This window comes from Poecilia reticulata, linkage group LG11, assembly GCF_000633615.1.
Source record: "Poecilia reticulata strain Guanapo linkage group LG11, Guppy_female_1.0+MT, whole genome shotgun sequence".
NCBI classification, from domain to species: domain Eukaryota; kingdom Metazoa; phylum Chordata; class Actinopteri; order Cyprinodontiformes; family Poeciliidae; genus Poecilia; species Poecilia reticulata.
The window spans coordinates 23,947,880-23,971,279 of NC_024341.1; the positions used below are offsets into that span (position 1 = coordinate 23,947,880).

Genomic DNA, 23,400 nt, shown 5'->3' on the forward strand with positions numbered 1-23,400 from the left:
CTTCCAGTATAATCAGGAAGCATTTCAGAAGAACATGTAAGAAATAAATTATCTGTCCCCGTTTGAAGTGAAAGCAAGAGGAAAAAGCTGAGTGGTTGTTTCCACTCTTTAAGCTACTTTTTGCTCATTTTTGTGCATGTTTACGTATGTGTCCCTTTTAATGCTCGTCAAATTGTTTTACTCTCACCTGATTCACAGAAATGTTGAGCTCTTTGTTGGTTTAGCTTCTCTTTGATTCTTTGTAACGAGTATGCAAAATCAGCCAGAACCCAAAACGCAGCCAAGACCAGAGATCAGATCAAAAAAGTTTATTACTAAATAAAGGGAAGGGGGTGGGTTCCACAGGGAGCGGTCACACTGGTGAGTGAGGAAGTGGGGGACCAGAGGGGTCGGGGATCCAGCTTGGAGAGGGTAGGGTGAAAGGGCAGAGGGGGGCCGCKGGGACTCAGGGAGGAACTAGATGACAGGGACAAAATCCACAAACCAGAGGCTAGTCGTTAACACAGTCCAGGGTCATGCACAGGGGTTTCTCAGGCAAGGTAATCCAATAGACRGCAACCAGGAGGCAGGGTCAGGACCAGGCAGGGTTCAGCAACAGGAGGGCACAATCTTCAGAGCAGAGGGAAAAGGCAAAATCAGTGGTCAAAAAACAGGCAGGATCAGGAAACCAGTAGACTACTTGGAACATGGACAAGGTTTGAAAGCTGTGACAGTGGCAACAGACGATCTCACACTGACGAGCAGCTGTTTAAATAGGGAGCAGCACAGAGCAGGTGAGGGTAATGAGTATTCAGCACACTGAAGGTGGAGCTGAAGGGCTGAAATCATGACATTCTTAGTGGGATTTGCATCTATTCTTGCCCTCTTAGTTTCAGTGGTTTTACTTCTCTTATTAGTGAATTTCTTTTTCAGTTTGTTTGGTTGTTTAATTTTTGGTTGACTTTCCTCCAAAAAATGGCTCTGAATCAGGGTCTGAGTTGTATTCTTGGCTATAATCAATCTACTGACACACATTGACACTGAAACACCCAGAAAACACATCAGCTGACAGGATGGGATAAATTGTGACACTTCAAATTTATATTCTTCCGAACTTTTGAACTCTTGCTTTTTCAGCTGCTCTGTGAGCATTTTCAATGTCGGAGTTAAAAATAAGAAAATAAATGTAATGTTGTTTTCTTTGCTTGCTTTGTTTCTTTGTTGTTTTTTTTGTTGTTATTTTTTTATCATCGTGTCAAATAGAATCCAAGAAATAACTGAAGAAGAAGAAAAGCAGAGTTGAGTCGACATAAAGTGGTGCCTTCACAAAGAGTCCCGCATTTCTTTCAAGCTTTCCACAGATCAATGACTGATCTATTAATATTTCCCTAAGACAGACAACAAGATATTTTTATTTACTGAGCACCTGAATAAATTTAGAACTTTGACTTTGATGCATCATTTTGACGCGCACTGTTAGATTTAGATCTATCAACATGATTTCCTTTTTTTTCTTCATTTAAACAGTCATCAGTTATTCAGGTAAACCGATCATCCCAACTAACAGAACAGCATTTATACAGGCTGATATTCTTCATAGCCTGACCTCCCCTTTCCGTCGTAATGAATTATTTCCCCTTTCTTTGATTCATTCATTATGTTTTAGCAGTTTGTTTTTTTTAATAAAGCTTTTTTTTTCCAATATATTGTGCTTTCATCTATGCACATGTAATCATAACCCATGCACCTTTTTGCTTTGACAGATTGCAATTATAAGCTTAGCAATTTGTAGTTTTCTATATATCTTAGCTAATAAAAATCAAGACCAAGAAACACAGCAGACAGGTCAGGATTAAAGGTGGTGCAGTTTCCTCAGGGCTAAGCTGAGAGGATCCCACAGAGCTCTGTTCGACCCATCATGGCTAAAAACACAATGAGGAAAGTTCTTACTGAGTGTATCATTATGGAGGTGCTGCTGAGATCTACTGCCCAAGCTACTCTCAACGGCTCCCATGAGGTGGTAGAATCTTTTAGCAGGACGCCTATTAATGGGGCACTTAACAAATCTGGTTTTTATGGAAGAGTATAAAGAAAAAAACCATGAGAAAGCTGTTGAAAAATCACCACCACTGCGAAGGGAACAGGGAAAACACTTTGAAGACTGGGGCTATGACACAACAACCATGACGATTTTCAAGGGTACCAACCAGTTTTTCAAATGCAGTGTCTAAATATTTCAGTCAAAGGGCAAAAGCAAACTGCTACTTTAACCACGACCTGGTCTATCACAGAAATGTTATGATGCCAAACGAGTGTAACAACGTTTGGGTGCCAGGCAGTGCATTAGGAGACTGTTTCTTTTTTTCCTTTTTTGGCGTCTTCACCCTTTAAAAGATTAAATACCTCATAAAGCTTGTTTTCTTTGCCTCTTCCACTTGTTTTAAGTTGATGACCCCTTCAGTGCCCATCACTCTTCTTAAGATATTTGATCCTGTGTGACATCTATTATCACTTCCACCAAGTGTATCTGCTTGCACCCATAAAAGCAGCATAATGGCTGTTTGTAAATCTACATTTTATTTAAAATCCACCCCATCTTTTTCTACTGTTGCAGTTAAGATGTCGAAAAGCTAACTACTTAAACAGATAAATGTAGAAGCAAGAAAACAGAACTGCTGTATATTCTTTTTAAATATTTTTAAGTATAGTTACACAGCGTTTTCACACACCTTTGCGCCCTTGAGAAGGTGCTGCATCCTTAGATTTTATTTTCTTTCCATACAAAAGGAATGTGAATGTGTTGCTGAAAAGAGCTTGATGGAGAAGAGAAAAAAGTGAATAAACAAAAACTTAATAAACTTATTGTTCTTCTTTGTTATTCTCTCACCTTTACGTTTCCACTCACTGTTGACACACATGATCTTCTGTTCAAAGGTTTTTAATATCCCCAAACCTGGGGAAAAACATTGATCATGAGCAGTTCTCATGTATTATGACTCTAAGCAAAACAAAGCAAAATTACACATGGATAACTAATTTATGTATTTTTTTTATGTAGATAAAACACCACCAGGATTCAACTGAAGACCTTGCAAACCTCCTAAATATCTTCTTCAGAAAGATTATTTGGAGCCATGACTGAAGACGACTTTAAAGCACTGAAAGAAGATTCTTAAAATGTGAATTACTTTTGCAGTTCTGCTGAACATTTTGATATGTTCTCACAAGTAAAATCGAAGCTATTTTACTTATGAGACTTGTTTGATAATTGATCTTTATATTTAAAACCTTGAAAGCCCTGAGGAAAAACAAACTCACACCGTTTTGCTGATGTGCAAATGTGACACATTACTTGTCAAAACATGCAGAGTTTCTGAGATGTGAATATTCTTAAGAAGAATCCTGGGATTGAAGAGTCAACTTCCTTTACTAAATCCTCCAAAATCACTGCACCTACTTTAACCTGATCCAATAAAGATTTGGTCTGTTTAATGCAGATGCAGTCAGCAAGCTTGGTAGATTATTAGCAACAGAAATCAAATTGTGAATGAAGTAAGTAATTAGTTGATTCTAAGTACCTTTTAATTTGATTTGCCAATTTGGAGATACTTTGAAAACGTAGATAAAATCATGATTGGACTTTGACTACATGCCAGATCAGATCTTCTGGATTTGAAGATTGGCAGCTCTGTGGCTCAAGTCTGCAAGTTGCCATAAAGGATTGAAACATCAAAAATAGAATTCCTAAAAATGTTCCATTTTAAATTTGTAAAAATGTAAAAATACAAGAAAAAATAATGCCACACAGAGCAAATTTATTATTCTCCTCTTAATAAGTCTTGTCAAAACTTGTACATCAGAACAGATAACTTATGGTCCCTAACATATTGTTGATTATTCTTCTAATGTTGAGCATTATTCTGTGGCATAAATTACATTTCTTTTGCAAAATGGGAATTGCTGCTGTCCATTTATATTAACATAGAATTCACTGAATTCAAATATCACCTTGTTTTTAACCACAGACAGCAGAGGAAGTCAGTAGAAATACGCTGAAATTTTGACCAACATTGCGCATTTACACACATCCTCCACACCACCAGAGATCTGCTACGTGAGGCCTGTTCTCACCACAGTCAGGATATGATACCAAAAGGGTTGTGATGGCAATTTGAAGATAATATAGCCCTCTGCATATAAATACTGTTTTGTTGCTACAAAACAAATAAATCAAGCAATAAATGTTAAATGTTGCTATCATTATCAGCATACAGAAGCTCTAAAATAACCTAAAACATTTGGTAACACTTTATTTGAAGGGGTGTGCATAAGACTGACATGACACTGTCATAAACATGACATAACACCTGTCATGATCATAAAGAAGTCTTTATGAGTGTTTGTGACTGTTGTCATGAAGTGTCATTCAGTAAATAATGACATTTTTAATGCAAAGTTGCTCTAAAAGTTACATTGAAAGTCCATTAAAAATGCCAACATTGCATTAAATTATCATCATCTACAAAATCGTGCAAAGTTGGCATTTTTAATGGATTTTAAAAATCTTGTAGCAGTACTTCTGTGTAAAGCAATCATTTAATGAGGCTCCTTTCACCCTCCAGGCTTAATTTGTTGTTACCAACGTGTTTTCCTTATCTTCAAAATCGGCTTATTTAGGATAAGTTACATTAAAACAAAGATCATAAGCTCATAAATAGGTATGTTGGATAGTATTTTGTATTCAGATTCAAAAGTCCTTCATATTTTGTTAAAGGATTTTTGCCATTTAATTTATAGAGCTGAGGGGTATATTTGATTTCTTTCTGCAGTTTGAAGCTTTTCCACATCTTCAGGTGTACAAGTAAGCTTTTGGGCTTCCATGACTCTTGCCCAGTCAGTCTATGTCCTTTCATAAAATTCCCTTGGACCTCAGCAGTGTCAGAGAAAGACCTTTAAAATGTCCTATTATCCCAGGCTCACATTCTTCTCTTGGCTTTCTTGCAGACGTATTGCCAAGGGAGTTTCAGTGCTCACTCATGGGGCGATGGCTCTACGGAGGGACCAGGGGGCCAACAGTCGAGCCCAGTATGCAGGGAACTGCCAGAGTGATGGAAACCAGACCCACCGAGTGCCAGACAGGATCAGGTGAGAGGGGGAAAACAGGGCTGAGGGGATGCCTTTGATTATTATTGCAATAAAAAGCTTCAGCTTGAAAGAGTGAATGTCATTCCATACATTTGATGAGGCATCTGAATTCAGAGCAAAGAAATGCATTGCTTAGATCTCACAAGTCTCAGTGAAAGTTTCAAATGAAGGTGGCTTAACATTGTTCTGTGTTTTGAATTTTGTACGTGTTTTGTGCTGACCTGCACCGATTGAGAGTCTCTGAGTGTGATGCTTTTGGAGCTGGGTTATGTTTTACCGCTGTTTGTTTTCCAGTAATATTGAATTAATTTTTTCAGTGTCATTTTAAGGAATAAAACAGAGAAAAACAAGACATTAAAAGTTCTTTGCTGCAACCAGAAAAAAAAAAAAAAAAAACAACTATAAATCTATTATTTAGAAATAAGCTGCTGGCAGAAATCATCCTGGGAAGTCGTTTTTTTTAAACACCTTATTCATTCAGAGTCAACAATAGATGTGTTTTTGGTTTTCTGTTTAAACTACAAACAAAATATATTAAACAGGGAACACTATTAATACCGGTTTTATTATTACAAATAACCACGTTAACTAAAAAAGCTATTTTCAAATTTTAATTTCCAAAGGGAAAAATAAAATACATAAAACAAAGATGCAATACAAGCTTTTCATTTTTATTTATTTAGGTGATGCAAACTTCTGCACAATCTCTGAGACTTTCAAACATTCACATTTTAGAGAATTTAATGTTCCTGTCCAGAGGGAATGCAGATATGAGGAAGGGACATGTTCCAGGTTTTAACTGCATGCTTGATTGGCTGCTGCTCTCTGGCCCAATGCCCTCAGGGAACAGTTTGGAGGAGTCCGATTTTCCTGTTTTCAGCTGACGGCGTTACAGGAGCTGTCTGTTAACCTGCTGCCACTCTGACTCTGGAGATTTGAATTCAAATGTACAAATGCCACTGTTAGAGAATTGAGTGGTGGAATATTCCAAAATGTACTAAAATGTATATATTTATGAGGAACTTTTTTTTTTCTTTTTTTTTTTAAGTGCAATTCCTGAGGCTGAGGCCTAACTTGTTTTCTGAAATGTAATTCTTTATTCAGAGTGTTATTTCTGATCTGGAACACGAAACCAACAACACTTACAAAAAATGAATTTTTCAGAGACAGTAGAGTGATGACGGCATAGCATTTTTCAAACACAAACAAGATTTCAGAAGCCAGATGAATAGACACCACAGGTTGCATTCCTGTTCTTTTTTATAAAGTTAGCAGTTTCACTTCAGAAATCGGTGAAACGTTCTATGCCCATCACAGCCTTGCTTTTATATTCTCTCAATCAGCGACAGGGTTGTCTGTCATGCTGACAGGTATTGTGGCTCAAGGCAGTCTTGTTGAAAAGCAGAGATAGTCCCCCGTACTGCTGCATGAATGACACTTGTAATACATGGAGGATTTTATTCTCAAGTGATGCACCCTTTCTCTCAAATGTTTCTGTTTTGACAAAAGTGAAGTTGAAGCTGGTACAATTGTGAAGCTACATTCATATGTAAATATGTAAGAATTTAGGACACAAACAATTTCTCACTTTGTCTGAATAAAAAAATAAATAAAAATATATTGTGTTCGCAAAACAGCTTTGCAATATGGCTGCACATGAGCCCCTGCTGCCCCTGGTCATATTCATAAATCATTGGCTACATCACTCTCATGGCTAATGAAACCTAAACTGGCTTACTCTTTAGATTTGACATCTCTGCAGTTTGATCGTTACCTAAAGCTGGTGGCCTGGAAACCTAACAATAGCATGCTCTCTTAAACACTCTTATGTCATCTTAGCCCTTTCGGAAATCACAACTCGACTGCCAGAAACTATCTCAGTCCCAGTTTGAAGTGTTTGTGAATGAACCGACAGTCTCTCTGCAGTTTACTGTTTCTCTTTACTTGTAACTGCAGCTGTAAGCATGTAATAAGCATACAAGATGATGAGAAATACAAAGTAGAGTTTACAGGAAAAGGGGGAAATTTTCTTAATATTTTTAGAGAAACTATGAATGGCCATGTTTTGTTTTCTCAAATGAAGTAAAGGTTTTATAATCCGCAAATTGTGCCTTTAAGAACCTGCAGTCATAGTAGGGTAATCCAGTCCAGGTTTGTGCATTTATTGCAGCATGTGTGGTTTCCTTTGTAATTGAGGGTTGTCAGCCAATCAGACGAAATGTCTTCTTTAGGTAACTCAATATGACAACACAGCTCAAAAACTACCTTCTTTCTTGCAGTGAAATGAGTCTCAAACAGATGTAATGATGGTTCAGGTAACAGCGCACAACTCCATGCCTAAGTCCCCTAAAAGCTCATGGCACCTGGACAGATGAGAAGTATCACAAGATCTTATGGCAGTATCCACTTGGAACTGTATCTATCTCCATAATCTGAGCACTTCATAGAAAAGGTTGGCTCTCCTACATGATCTCTTATTCATCAATCCACTGATCAGAGATAATAGAAATGTGACAAAAGCTTTGCTCCCCTCAAGTGTGAAATTGCAGCCGAGGCTTTCTGTTTCATGAGCCAGAAATGTTGAATCAAGTAGCATTTCAACGGTTTTTGTCATCATCACCAGACTCAGTAAAATCAAAATCTGTCATCGGAAAGTTTGAGATTTTCAGCTTCAAAGAAATGCTGCATTAACTGTTTTTTTTTTTTGTTTTGTTTTGTTTTTTTCCACAGTTTATTGGATGCATGCATTCTAGGAAGTTACTGTACTTTGAATACTCTCATGTTTTTGAATGTTTTGCATACAGCAAGATTGCATACTCACACATAAAAACTAAAATATGTTTCACAGATCAACCTGCTACTGCATGCATATCATAAAACATAAAAACAACACAACTGATCACCATGAATACTGTTCCATAGCAAGCATGCTCAAACAAATCTTGAAGGGCCTCAAATAAATCCTTCATTCTAAGGTCTTTAAATAACTCAAGCATCACAGGAATTAGAAAGAAAAACAGAAAAGTTCCTTTCAGTTTAGCAAAACAACCAACCCCTTCACTATGTTTGATAATCAGATATATTGAAAATATAGATAGGAAGCTGTTTATGTTGGTATTAGCTGTCTATGACTGACACCATTTTTTATTTAGTATAAAATACTAAATAAAGAGAAAATTAGCTGCATTTAAAACTAAAACCACTTTTGGAAAAAAACGGCATTCTTGAACCTACGAGAACTCATACTTGGACAACTGGCACTTGTAGACAGTAAATCTCTAAATGCTTCATTTAATTTGTAATTTTTGTTTAAACCAGACAGCACTTTGTCTTTTACAGAGTGTACAATAAACCTTGATATTGTCATCTTTGGTTCATGCAAATTCAAAATAGAGTATGAATTTCCAGCTAGAAAACATGCAGCAGTTTTTCCCACATGTCGTTTTTCATCACAAGTCCGAAATGCAGGCACTGCTCTCTCTGTCTTCTTCACCCCATCAATTTTGTTGTGTGTCCATCTGAGTCTGGTCGTTTACTCTCTCTACACAATCACTATTGGTGGAAATATGGTTCAGCACCACTTCCCCTTAGCTTCAAAATTAGTTATTTGCTTTCCCCGGTGTTGAGAGCCCAGTTACTATCTGTCCACCATGTGCCCAGTCCGTGTGTCTCAGCTTTATGGGTTTTCTTATTGTCTTCTGAAATGAGTCGGTGAGTGTGAGGGTGATGGTTATGGTTATGATGGTGTTACTGGGATGGCAAGCAGTGCATTTGTGAGTGTGCTGTGATTATAGTTGTGGAGTCAAAACACAGTCATGCATGAAGCTGGTGTTGAATGTAAAAGTGGAGGAGATATGATTACCAGTCTTTCCTGGCTGGGTTGATTGGTAAGGATAGCATCACTTGATAAACAAAGCGGTTCCGGTTCAGGGCTGGTGGAAGACTGGTTTTAATATGTTTTAGTATAAGAAATAAAGGTGACTGTCAGCTATGTCTTAACCGGATTATGACTCGTATTGATAATTCATCAAATTTTTATATTAAATTCGAATTAAAATTTTTATTTAATCTCAAGACATTTGGCTAAGAGGGCTCAGCCTTTTTATTGCCCAAAGCTAGACAAGTGATATATCTACATTACTAAATAAACAGGTTCATTCTGTTTCATGTTGTAATGAAACAACATTTCCATACCAGTGTTTGGAAAGCCGGTATGGATTTTACAGCATTCTTTACTGCTTGGCTCCAAATGTACAATTACCTCTCTGGTTTGGTCTATGTTGGGTGACAAGAACCTTCACCTGTTGTGCAGGTGCCCTTAACTACCATGCTAAATCTTATATGGATGATAGTTTCATGGCACAAAAACCTGTCCCTTTTGCAAACCCACATGACCTCCAGTAATCTCAAAGACTGGAGTTACTTTCTTTCATTGGCATCCTTTTGACTTTTGTGACATTCACTTACTGTATTGATTCACTGTAGGATCTTCTGGCATTTGCCTGATAAAACCTCCTTATGTCATTTGGGGGCTATTCTCACAACTCTTTAGTAACAGTTCCTCTTCTGCTGCAGTCTGTGAGAAAGGAGAATATGTGTAATCATCTTTAGGAGGACAGACAGATAAAACATATTTAACTTTCGAACTCTAAATCTTTACTTGTGCTTCCCTTTTTAAAAGATCAAAGTCTACTGTCCGAGTTCACATACTGAGCAGTTATATCTGCTGTGAAGCTTTTCTATATATATANTATAAATGTTTCTGTATTTTGTTTTAAAGAAACCAACATTAAATGAAAGCAACCATTACTCTTGCTGACTACTGAACAATAGTGTTTTTATTCACAACAACCCCCCCCTGACAGTTGGCTGAGGTGGCTTGGAAGCAAAGCACAATAAATAAAATTAAGTATAATAAATTACTATGAAAATATGAAACCACTTAAAACTAAATTCATTTAAAGCTGATGTTATTATAGAGATTTATTAACTTAGTTTCAAAAGTAATGAGATCAGAGTTTAAATCGTTGCTTCTCCACACATAGTTTCACACCATACCTCATAAATCATTTGCACGAGGATGCAAAGTGTGGTTAAACAGCCTCATCAACATTGCGCTTTATCTTTTAATGAGAGGCGTTTGAAAACAACCTTCACACATTTCGCTGTTGTCCTTCCTAAAAGTCTGTATCGACGAGTCTGTTGGCTTTTTGTGTGTGCTAACAGCTAAAACCAATGTGTATTTAAGAAAAAAAGCATCACTGTCACAGCCTCGTGACCCTAATCATTCACCAAGAAGCCAGAAAGTCTCCGCAGTACAATCTGCACAGAAGGCTGCACAAATATCAGGACGTGCACACACAGGGAAAAAAAGAGATGTGTGAGAGGACTTGAAAGGCAGGAAATGTGTGTCATGCAAGTTTGGCAGGCAGAGCTCGAGACGTGTCGAGGGGAAGGATGGATGAGGGAAGTGAGGGAGTAAATGGAAGACAGAGATGACAGGAGACAGAGGCAGAGATAACGGTGGTGGTGATGTGGCTGTCTACTCGGAAATCATTTTGCAACTTCAAGCTATACAATTACAACCAACGGCAGTGAGCCAGAATGCAAACTTGTGCAATTAGATAAATGAATGCATGACAAACCACAGAGAGCAGTCAGAATATGGCATTTAAARTATGTRCAAAAGAACAATCTGCAGCTCACTGGAACTCACTAAAACACAATGGGAAAATCTAATATCCTAGTGCCTATAGCCAGAACAACTAAAGTTATAAATGTTTTGTAAATAGTGACTGGAAACTTGACATTTATATTATCTTTATTGTAAATACATTGTTTTTCCTTTCTGTTGCGAGATAGTTAACATTATCTAAATATCATCTATGCTGATTGAAGACTATAAATACATAAAAATCAAGTGCCAAACAATTTTCATGCTRCTATTAACAAAAGAAAACCTAAATGTCACTTGATTCTAAAATAACAGCAAAATCTGCGTTYCGACCTCTGCCCGATTGTTTCTGTAATCTACAAACACCGAACAGAAAGATTAAAGGCTGAGAAGTGGATTATCCTGCTACAGAGGTTTTTGGAAGATTGAAGTAACACTTCTGTTCCTTTGAGACCAAGATGTTCCATATGAAGAAATGCTAAAGCATTATTTATTTTTTGACAAATATTCAAAAGAATCATTCATTTTTGTGAGTAGCATCAGAAAATTGATTAAACTTTCAGGTAATAAGCTTTTCTTACAGGGCCATCACAACTTTGTGTGATGGTGCTGAGTTTGTACTGTAATTGGTGGGTTCCTGGTTCAAATCCTGACTCCATTTGTCATCCGTGTGTGAATGGGTGAATGACTGAATGTAGTGGGAAGCGGTTTGGGGTGCACTRGCTTGATAAAGCAAWATACAAGTACAAGACTTTTACCCATTTGATATGTAAATGTCTGTTGCAGTTCCAGACATTTACATATCTGGAACTGTATCAATTAAAAACTACAGTTTAAAGGAGAGTCAAGCCGAAACTGACTAAGTCACCAGTTCTTTAGAAGGTAGCAATAAATATCATTAGGACAATCATGCATGTTTACCTGTACAACACATAGAAAGACAGGATTCATAATCAAATCCTCATTGTACTATAGTGTAAATATTTAGGAGTTATGATTGACCATGTTCTTTATTGAAAAAGCATCACTGATCAAAAGAAACAAAATATTTCCCTTCGACAGCTGAGGTGCTTTTGAGCAAGTAAAGACATTCTTGTTGTGTTTTATTCCTCAGTGTTTTGCAGTTCTGCAAAACTGATATGAAAAAAGTTTCCTGTTAAAAATTCTTTAATATTTCCATCAAGTGAAAATTAGCTCCAAGATTGAGGACCACCCATTTCAAATATTTTGTTGAGATTAGCTAAAAACATTGTCTTTGACCCTGACCACTCTGCTGTCATCTGGTCAAAGATACATGGTTCCACAGTTTAAATAAGCCTAACAGAGAAATGCTTTTGTACATTAGTCAATCCCCAGTGTGGAATGCCGTTACCTTTCTGCTGTACCAGGGACACATCTGAAATTTGCAGCACACTGGCCCTTGAAGACTGATATTGAAAAGTCCTGGTATGAGTCAACAACGATCCTGCATTTTCACACATCCCATTCCGACCCTGGCATCTTGTGTCTGACCTGAGAGTGAACGGTGATCTGTCTGGGCTTCAGTGATCATGAATAAATAGTCTTTCCAGTGTACTGGAAATGTTAGTGTGTGAGAAGAGTTTACAATAATTTATACCAAGAATGAAACAAAAGAAATGTTATTCAGAATGGTATGTGAGACTTTTTCTTCAGTCGTGCAACATACCTTATATTGTAACCTCTCTGGGAAATATTATGAGTCTAAATGTTTATAGTATGTCTTTGCTAGGATTTAAAATTTTAAATCCACCTCCATACCTGGTGAGGATGAATGTGTGTTATTTCTCTTTAAATCTAAAAATATATGCTTCATAGGTGGGCAATGGGTTGAGTCTTTGTGCGTCCTTCCTATATTTTCTCACCTTGATTTTGTCGTTTGTTTATAAGAAAGAGAATGAATTTGTAAAGCAGCACCCACGAACATTCATTGCCAGCCAGAAATAATTGTAATTTTTGTTCAGAACACAAACTTTGTGCTTTGAAATCCCTTCAACATTGTTTTCTGTTGTTACTTATCTATTTAACATTTTAATTGGTCATTTGGAGCTTTTTAAGAAATAAATTAATGATTTTCAGTCTACAATTAGATTTAGGGAATGAGTTATTGCATAAATTGAGAGTTTGTTTTACCTATTCTGCAAATGTGCAAAAAAGTAATAATTGGCATAAATATTCGGTAAGTTGTGACATACTGTCTCCGTTATGCTTAGTAAGATTCTTTGTATCTGATGAGCCTTGAAACTCCACACAGCTGGGTCTGTCACACTTTTTAAATTTGTAGATGTCATTTTACCTCAGCACCTGAGTGTTAGCTCCCTTTTACCACATGATAGTCTCTTGACAAATTGAGAGTCTCATCAGATTAAACCAGGTAAAATCCCCAGTTATTCTTAAACGGAACCAATAGAGGGACTTCATTCAACCACTCCAAAGTCAAGAAGGTTTGAAAATGAGTTTGGAAGGATTTAATCCTTTTCGACAGATAATCATGCGGTGTATTGTATGAGAATATGTAAAATGGGGATATGTTAGCTGAATGTCAGATAAAGAATCAAAACAATAAGATACAGCAACATGGAGTAGAATGGTCTGTGCATTCCTTTATGTAAGACATGCAGGGATAAGTGCGATGTAAGGAAAGTATTCACTCAGAAGTAAAAAAAACAAAACAAAACAGTACAGTAAAAATTTATTTTAAAGAAATTTGACTTGGAAACAGAAAAAATAAGTGTGGTTTAAGGAAATAAATGGACAGACATGAAATAGAAAATAAAGCAATAAAAAAGAGATAACTGGAGTGGACTGGTGAAACATATTTTAGCTAATTTAGCTGAAACTAAATTGTATAATTTCAGGAAACTCATATCAGCAACTAAATTACGTCATACTGTTTTTACTTTTGCTTTTAAGCTTTTATGTGCACAAACATTGTATGTAATTTTATTGATGAGAATCTTTCATAAAATTGCACACAAAAATACTTAGGGCTTCCTCCTCTAGCTCAGATATGTTTTTCTTTCTTTTTTTGCCTGTTTTGCGGCTACATTACATTGCTGTTACACACACTGTAAATGCTCTCTTATCATTGGAATCAGAGAATAATATGTGAATTTCAGCATAAATAAATGATGTTAGTCTCAGCAGAGATTCTGACAACTCATCAGAGAATGTTTGGATTATGGACTTTAACATTCAGGCAGTTTCTGTGTATCTGTTAAGATTTGAACAAAAACCAATAACAACTCATTGCATTGTAGAAGGGGAGATGTTTGACACATTTATGTGCACCTTGCACTAAATCAGTTCCATTAATTTCCACTCTGTTTCCTTTATTTGCGCTTTAAAAAAAATTAATAGTTAAAAATAACTATGAAAAGCTTGTGTTAACCAGAGCTGCATGAGCATAATTTGTCCATGACACAGACACGTTACATTTTTWATATTTTTGCTTCAACAACAGTATAAACCAACAAAATGTTTTAAAATGTACCCAAATTTAGACCAAGTAGAAACACTGAGTTCTTTTAAATTAAAATTTCTGCTTCTGGGCTCTAGTCACCTTGATGAATTGCAGCCCATCTATTTGGTTTCTTTTGTTCAGTTGGAAAATGATATCCATGAACTTTTGTTAATCTCGTTCATGCAGCATGTTTTTAAGCCACTCATAGTCTATGCTCATTATCAGTGGTCCTTTTTCCACTCTGCTAGGCTCTCTATAACCACCTTCATATTATACTCTGTGTGCAAAAATACTGGCTTGCAGTTTACCGCTGCACAGTGCAACACAAAACCTCCTGCATGTAAATACGAGGCAGAGTTAGGGTTATTGAGATTCAACTTTTCACACTGTGCTAAAAACAATAATGGTCTTCTTCTGGACATTGAAGCACAGGAAAATGGACATCTAAAACACCAGAAGGTTTATCAAGAGGTTTTGTCTTTTTTAAAAATCACTTGAATGTTTCATGAATTCCTCCTACAGATTCAGCTTCAAGCTTCTTCACCTAAATGCCTTGAAATATTATCTGTATATCCATTTGTTAAATTACGGTGTAAGGAAATCAGTCAGCTTAAATAAAAACACATATGGGAAAGTGTTTATATCTTTTTTGTTCTTCAGTTTCAAATCTTCTATCAAGTTGGCAAAATTTATTTGAAGGTTTTGTAGCCATTCAGTCTTTTCTGTTCCATGTAAAGTGTCTGCTCTAAATCTAGACGTATGCACCTGATGGTTTCCAGTCTTAATGTGACAGACAGCTTTTTATAAGTTATGTACTTCCATTTTTTCACATGTATCACTCAACTGCCCCCTCTTGTCTGTCAACTCTGATTTTAAAGATGCATTTCTATGAGAAAGCCTTTTTTCTCTACCCTTTATTTTAGTTGTTGTTTACTTTGTTGGCTTCAAACTCAACATTCTTTTGAGCTTTTCAAGCAGGCCTGAACAATAGGCTTTCTATAGATGTTTCAAACTTTGGTTTGGATTATTGCAATTGATTTTTTTCATTTTGTGACCAATCATAAATATGGCATCTTATTGTACAATTTGTGTGCTTTAAAAAATTAAGAATGTGTGTGAGAGTATCGTGTTTGAAATATTCCCACCCCACAGTTCCTGTAGCTCATCATTTTAGCACCTTTCACTGAAAGATTGGTGCTGAATTTTACGCTATGTTCTCTGACAATGGTCAGTGAAATTTAGTCAAACAACCGTCAAAGTCCAATGAAAAACTGGTTGAAACTTCTACAACTATGTCCTTAGTAATCCCCATCATTTACCAAATCAGAAAAGGTCAAGCTTCAGGTCTTAAAGGGGCATTCACAGAGAAAAACTCCACTCACGCCAGGCTAAAACGAGCCACCCATCATACACTTATACATTTTTCTCAAACCCAGTCGAGACCTTTTCAAATAGAATTGCCAGGAATTATTAATTACTGGACAAATGAGCCTCAATTTACATAAAAAGGATTCATTGCCATTATTTTCAAGAGCATTTTTATATGAGTTGAAAAAAGTCTTTCATTACTTTTCCTTATTCGTGGTCATGATGGTCACAAATCCGGAGGCTCACTGAAACGGCATTCCTTTTAGTCTACATACTGTTTTAGAAACATCAACACATTCAAGGTTTCAAGAGCCACATTTTTTTATTTTTTTCCTGTACAGAATCTTTACATTTCCATTCGTTTTTTAACATGTCTGGTTTGAATTCAAATCCATGTCACCTATGGTTAAAAAACATGAACTGTGCACAATTATGCCCGCAGCAGAATATCTAGACAAATTCAAAGCTTAATTACAAAAAATTAAGTTTTTATTAATGTTATGCTATTAAGAACTGGACTCATATTTTTCATCAATAAATTCCCAGTGAATGAGATGAAATATTAAAAAGATTTGATGATATCACCCTAAGGGAGCATACATTAGCCATGATAGTCATCTTCCTCTTTATCTTAGGAACTTATTCTACAAAGAGGAATGTTTTTACACAATATAAAGCATCATTGTAATTTAAGAAACTTAAAAAACATTGCGATAACTCGTCTTTGTTTTGTTTTTTTAAAGTGTAAAAATGATAACTGTGTAAATCTTCCCCCGTCTTTGAAGTTTCTCTATCTCACTCATTGGTTACTCATTTTTTTCTCCCTCACTCCTAATACTGCCCAATCACATTCCATGTCTGCTCTTCTTCCCTGCCCATCTTTCTCTCCCACTCTACCCCTTCTTGGAAAAGTGGCCTCAAAGACTTCTGATGCATCATCTTGGATTCAAACTATGATAATTGGATTTGGAAGTGTAGGGTCTGCTGGCAAGCAGGATGAGAGGACAGAGGACGGGAACACAATGTAGGAAAAAGAGAAGGAGATAAGGTGCAGCATAGCTGGACGTAAAGAAAAGACAAACAGGAGAGTTGGAAAATGTGTTTGCATCAAAAATGCAATGATGCATAATAACTACAGAGTAGATCAATTTAACAGCTGCACATTATAATTATCAATATTTTGTCTTTGTAGGTTTTAAGCAGTTTTGTAAAGACAGACATAACCTTAGATGATGTATGGGAGCTACCAGATCATTTCCTATAAGTGTTATGGACACCAGCTGATTGGGGCAGGCGAGTGAGTGAGAGTGCATGGTGTGGAGTTTGCAGCCCAGGCACTCATTGCAAACTTCAGCATCTTTTTTTTCTTTCTATTTTTATTTAGCTCGCTTCCTTTTGTGTACAATATTCTATCAACTTTATAATTTCCTGATATTTGTGTATCTTAGTTTCTTTATCACCTTTTTGGTTTGTATTTCAAATCATTTCTTTATTAAGATATGTTCTGCTGGTTGCTTTGTGACATTAATTCAATGTTTGTTTTCATTCAGCTTCTGTTTTCTGTTCCTTGGCTTAGTATTCCCTAAATTATGTCCATCTTCTGGTCTCTCACTAGGCTGTTTTCAGTTCAGTTATTTCTTGTTCCAGTTCTCTGGTTCATCTTTCTGAGAAGGTTTTCTGCTCCCTCATTGAGTCTTTTTGTTATCTTATCTACTCTGCCTTCTGACTGCCTGTCTGGATTTGTTTGTGTAAGCAACTCTGAAATTCTCTTGCTAATTCCCATCCTTTGGATAACAAAACTGATTATTTGCAGCTCCATGTACACATGCAGCACATTCACTCACAAACTAGAAACTGCAATGTGTCTGAATCCAACTGATTGTACTTGTGGCGTTGCAACCTCCATTCTCCTGTGAAACTCTTATCCTGATGCTGTAGTACGCATGCCACTTAAAATCCAGTGCAGTATTGGAAGTAGTGGACACTGCCACCAGCCTTTAAGCAACTCAGAAGTTCTCTACCAATGACACCCTGGGCACAAGTTGGGAGAAAGACACTGCAACCCCAGAAGAGTCACATAGATGTCTCAGGCATGTCCGTCTACTGCTTGGGTCCTAAGATGCAGCAGTTGTTGTTTCATCAGAATCCTCCAGATAGGAGGAAAAATGCACAATATAGTTTCTTTTTATGTGAACTATCTCTGTTAATCAGCTTCACCTGTTTCTTTCCAATCCTCCAAGCATAAAGGTACTTTGATGTTAGCTAAACAAATGATTCCCAAAATGTTTTTATTCGCACTTAATTCAACAACAAATTTTACACCATCACACCTTCTTTACTTCTTTTTGCTCTTAAAATTTCAAGTCAATAAATAATGACTTCACATACTAAGGGGAAAAAGCTTTCCAAACCAACCTAAATCTAAAAGACTGCATTTCAGACAGTTCACAGCATAACACTTTTTTTTTTCGTTTTCTCACTTGACATGTTTTACTTTTATGAACTATGAGCATATCATAAAATGCGGATGACCAACTCAGCTTGCAGCTAGCAGTCACCTCCCTGTGGTGAAAGGCCAACAAGAAGGCACGTTCTCCACAAGAAGCCGGAAAACAATCGCATTACGTGAGACCTTATTTAATCAGTGTGGGAGCCTGCAAATGTTCACCTGATCCCCGCAGGTGAAGAACACAGAATAGGTGCTGCTGATATGCAGTTGACTTGTCACATTTGCTTCATGGTAAATTACTCGTTGTCAGTAGGTATGAAAGGATCTCCTCTGGCTCTGTGACTTCCTCTGCCACCACCGTGGGAGCCGTCGGCTTTGTGGAGCGCATGCAGATGCACTCCGGCACATGAAGACACTCCCCTGATATCCTCGCTGCGACCTGTCCCATCAGCGCTAATAAAGGCAGCCACATCGGTATGATGATGGAAGTGAAGTGCTGGGGTGAATGTGCGGTTGCTGGTTTGTGCCGGAGTCTAACATAAGAACTGCCATTCCTGCTTCTAATCATGAAAATGGGAATGTAAAAGGCACCTTAAATTCTTCCCGACGCTATTTTATGTTTAAATAGCTGCTTCTCTCCCTCAGCTATTACTCCAGTTCCTCCCACTCACTCCTTTTCTTCTTTTCCACCTTTGTCTGCCTTATTATTTGTCTGTTTAGTCGCCTTGTCTCTCCATTACTTCTTGTTTTCTGTCTGTATTTCTCATTCTCTCTTAACTTTGAGCTTTTCTTTCCTTTCTTCTTATCCCTTAGGCTTCCTGCCTTTGTCCTCCTCTTGCTCTATCCTTTGTTTTTTTCTCTCATAGCTATGCTTTCCTTGGATGGTTACTCTTTTTCTTCTCAATCTCTGTACTTTGAATTGCCTTGTGTATGAATGGCGCTTTATGAATAATCTTACCTTGCTTGTTAGACATTTGTAATACTGTTCAGTATTTTAAAACCTATTACATTACTGCGCAGATTAAACTTATTGCATTAGAATTCTCTGTCTCCTTAGCCAGTCTCCTTGAGAGGGTTGGTCACTCTTTCACTCTGGAGTTGCCTCTGTTGACAGGTGCCAGACAGGAATGGCCACCCATCTCCGTGCCTGTATGCTGCACTGTCTGGTGCACGAGAGTGTAGCATCCCTTCTCTTATGCGTGAGGCACTCAGTTCTGAACATAATTTATTCTTATGCATCTAACAGATGTTCAGATTAAGCACCTTTTTTGGAGTCTCTGGAGGGAGTCCTGGAGAGCACTCCTCACTGAGACTCCCTGGTTCTGCTGGGGACTTATATGCTCATGTTGGCAGTGACAGTGAGACCAGGAGGGATGCTGTTGGGAGAAAGTTTCCCCATCCTCTGATATGAACCCAAGAATTGTTTTATTATTGTATTTCTGTCTTAATCATGGATAGTTCCTAACAAACCCCACGTTTAAGCACAAGGGTATCCTCTAGCCACCAGGATCCCTTTGGGCCGCAGTTCAATTATCGACTTTGTTATCAGTCCATCTGATCTGCCTTCACATTTCTTGGACACCTCGGTGGAGAAGGGAGGAGAGCTGTCAGCTCACCACATCCTGGTAGTGAGTTGGCCTCCTAAATACAATTTTTTTAAAAGTGATATTTGTGCAAATGTATTTATATAGAAAGAACATGATCAGATTCAGACACATCTTTCTTTTTTTCATTGCAGTTTTGCTGATACTTAAAATTGGCACATATTTCTTCTTATTCTGTCTCCTAACCATCTTATTTGTGCACCTTCCTGCTCGTACTCTCCTCTAGTCAAACAAGCTCAGGCTCTGCAGCTTTGTTTCAGTTGAGCCTCAGCCATGGCAGGCATTAGTAAACACATGTAATGTCGAGCTTTGCACATCGTCTTGACAACCCCTCAAAACACAGAGTTAGACGATGGAGAGAAATTTAAATTTGTAAGAGAACATGTCACAACACATAGTTTATTTTCCTAAATTGCACAGAAATAATAATGTGCAATTATTTCTGTGCAATTAAGAAATAATTGCACAATTCCATGTTTGTAATTGTTTGCAAACATGTAAACAATTGCATGTTTGACATTACATGTTTGCAAACATGCAATTGCAAACATGTTATTTGCAATTACATGTTTCTGATAACAGAATTCTAGAAGCAGATTAACATAATTAAATTAAATTAAATTAGTTTATTGACAATTAAATGCTTCTAGATGAATCTTGATAATTGGGTTTTGTATGAAAATGGAATACATTTTCAACAGAGTAAAAATGAAAGCCTCTCAGTTCATAGAAAGAACAAAAGAACATTTATTTATTTATTGTTTTAAAGAGAGGGCAAAAACAAAATCAGTATATCAACCATTTCTATTTATGATGTTCAATCAATTTTAATCTTCTCACTTAAAATGCAAGTGTAACCCTGGTTAACATAGCCCTCACAAAATATAAGCTTTTTCATAAAAATAACTATAAAATGGATAAATAGACAATAAATAAATACATTGAGAATAAATAGGTCTAAAAATAGCTAAACATACAAAAAAAAATTATTGAAACATTCGCAAGGTTGTATTTTATATTATTATGTTTTATTTAGTTATAAAAAAACATATAAAACAGTTTTATTTTGTCAGAAATTAAGACTGTTAAGTGTAAGTAAAATCTCTTATTCTGAAGGGTCACATTGATTGTAGCCCATGTGACTAGCTCCAGCCAACCGGGTTCTCTGGCGCCAGAAGCAGATAAAAACGAAGAAGCAGGGAAAAAGAAGTTAACAGAGTTGTACTGTGAAAGAGGGGAAAAATAAAAAAAATCGACAATCAAAGAGTCTACCTGCTGTCTAAAAGAGTTTTTCCATTTTTGGAGGAGTTACTTTTCTTTTGTTTTGTTTTAACCTGACTGCGTTCGGGACAGTATGTGTGTCAAAGATCTGGACTTGGTGAGTTGAAAAGTGTATTTTATTTCCTGTTTGGGAAATGTTATTTGTAATATATTTTTATTTCATTGAAACGGAGAGCTGAAGTAGCACATTTATGTTCTATGCTGAAAACCGTGGATGTAACAGGTGTGGAGCATGTCACCCTCCCACCCCAGACATACGCTGTACAGCCGCCATATCGATGAATATATATTACTTTATTCAGTTCGGAATAAAGCTGAACGAACTTTTGTTATGCTCTGTTGGTCATTAAACCAGGCTTTTAAGGTTCTGCTGGAAAATTGGACCGTGAAATTCAGAGTCGGATTCCGTGAGTGAGAAACAAGATGGCGAACCGTAAGGCAAGGAGCCTTTAACTGTCGTCTAGCAGGAACTACGCCCTCTGCTGGACGTTGTGAACCATCCAAACTGGTATGACCCGCCCATAAAACCATAACCTAGTAAATAAATAGCATCCTTTAATACCAAAGGTTAGGTTAAATTTCAAAGCAGGGATTAAACAAAATATTCTGAAAGAAACAGGGAATCTATGGATTGAATTTTGTATTAAATGTATGTCAATCGTTTGTAATATTGTAATATATCTATAGTGAGAGATACTCTTGCTTGAGAATTATTTTGACATATCCAAGAAAACATCTGTCACAACCTGAATTAGCCTGAGTTTTACTTATGTAAACTAAAGTCTTCTCATGCATATTTTTGAAGGCTAATGAAAGAACATTAACAGTTATTCCACATTCTGTATGTCAAGCTAGTTGTTATTTAGTTTTAGTAAACTGAATTAAAAAAAAAACTGTATGCTTGTTTAATAAATGTAATTATTTGCATTAAGGCAAAAACCAGGTTGACAAAAGTAAAACCTAAGGACAAGGCCAAATGTAAAAAAATGATTTAAGCACATCAACAAGGATAAATGTAAAAAAACATAGAATAAGTGGAAAAGAGATAAACAATGTCTTGACAAAATTAAATGTTTTATTGCATGGTATTCTCCTTTTTATCTTCAAGAACCTTTGCCTTTGAGAAATCAAACCTCCAGCCACATAAATAATGTCATATGTGTCAGCAAGTTATTTTTTTAAATCCCAGTGCATCTAGATTCCAAAACATGAAGCAGAGAGGAAAGGCATATTTCCTTCACACATCTCATTTTAAATATTATTTTTTGTCTCCTGGCTTGCCCTGTGTCCTCCCCATTAAATTTGTCGAGTCCGTTTCCTTTCCACAACTCCTCTTTCCCTTGTGACAACTCCAGTCCAGAGCTGTGCACCTTAGACGTTATTGATTTTATTTCATTGTCTCACACCATCAGTGCTTGGCTCTCATGAGCTCTTGAGCCATCCATTCATCATTATTTCAGAAATCACATGTTATCGACACAAACTCGTGTTTCACACACCAGTAGTGCTGGATCCCACGTGACTGCATAGCCTTGAAATCTTAGTTTTGCCCTCCATCAGTCATCCTTCTGTCTCTCATTTATACGTGGCTTCCTCTCCCACTTCTGTCCACAAGTGACAGTTGTTAAATGATTGAAGATCCATACTTATGAACTGTCCAGCTCTCACTTGGAAGTGGATACTGGACCTTGAAACCAACAACCATTTTATGCTGAACCTCTCAATATGTTTACATTTAAGGAGGACATACACTATTTGAAGCTGTGAAACTTGTATATATATGCTCAATAGCATATTTTTCTCAAATAGACTATATTTTGTAAAGAAAAAAAGGTTCATTTTATAGATGTATATTGGACATAAAAAACATTGGAGCAGCTATTTACCAAATATACAGGGAGAATATTCAATAATGTACAGTGTTTTCAAACCCCTTCTCTATCATAACAACACCACTGTCGTCATGGACCCATTGACTATTATGTAAGCACTTTGGTGGTGACAGTTAAGGGGTTAAAGTTCACTGCATTCATGACAGCTACTGATGTAGACTGATGTAATGTAAGAGTTTATGTTCTGCAAGTGATAGATGAAAAGATTATGCTTTAAAAAAATCTGCATCAGTAGTTAAGTTTCTTTTAACTGTCATGCACAAAACAAAATATTCTAAATTAAGCAAGATTTTAAAACATAATAATTGTAGCTATTTAGCATGAAAATTAGCTAACATAGGTACAGTCTGTATTAGTAATGTTCATGGAATTTGCATCAACAGACATTTATGCATGTTTGCTGAGTTCACTTGGTTAAGACTTTGCATGCACCCCTTAATGAGGGGGAGAGATGATGTTGGAGGCAATGTGAGACAAGGGCTGAAGCTATGGCATACTAAATCCTACAGGCACAACTTTAATATATA

General features: G+C 36.7%; 1 protein-coding gene across 1 annotated transcript in view; it reads left to right on the forward strand.

The window, feature by feature from the left end:
- The window catches only part of grin2da (glutamate receptor, ionotropic, N-methyl D-aspartate 2D, a), a 185,484-nt gene that overhangs the window by 97,976 nt on the left and 64,108 nt on the right, over positions 1 to 23,400 (forward strand). Inside the window, exon 6 of the mRNA XM_008422705.2 lies at positions 4,984 to 5,124. Coding sequence (XP_008420927.1) covers positions 4,984 to 5,124 — 141 coding nt within the window. The remainder of the gene's footprint in view (positions 1 to 4,983; positions 5,125 to 23,400) is intronic.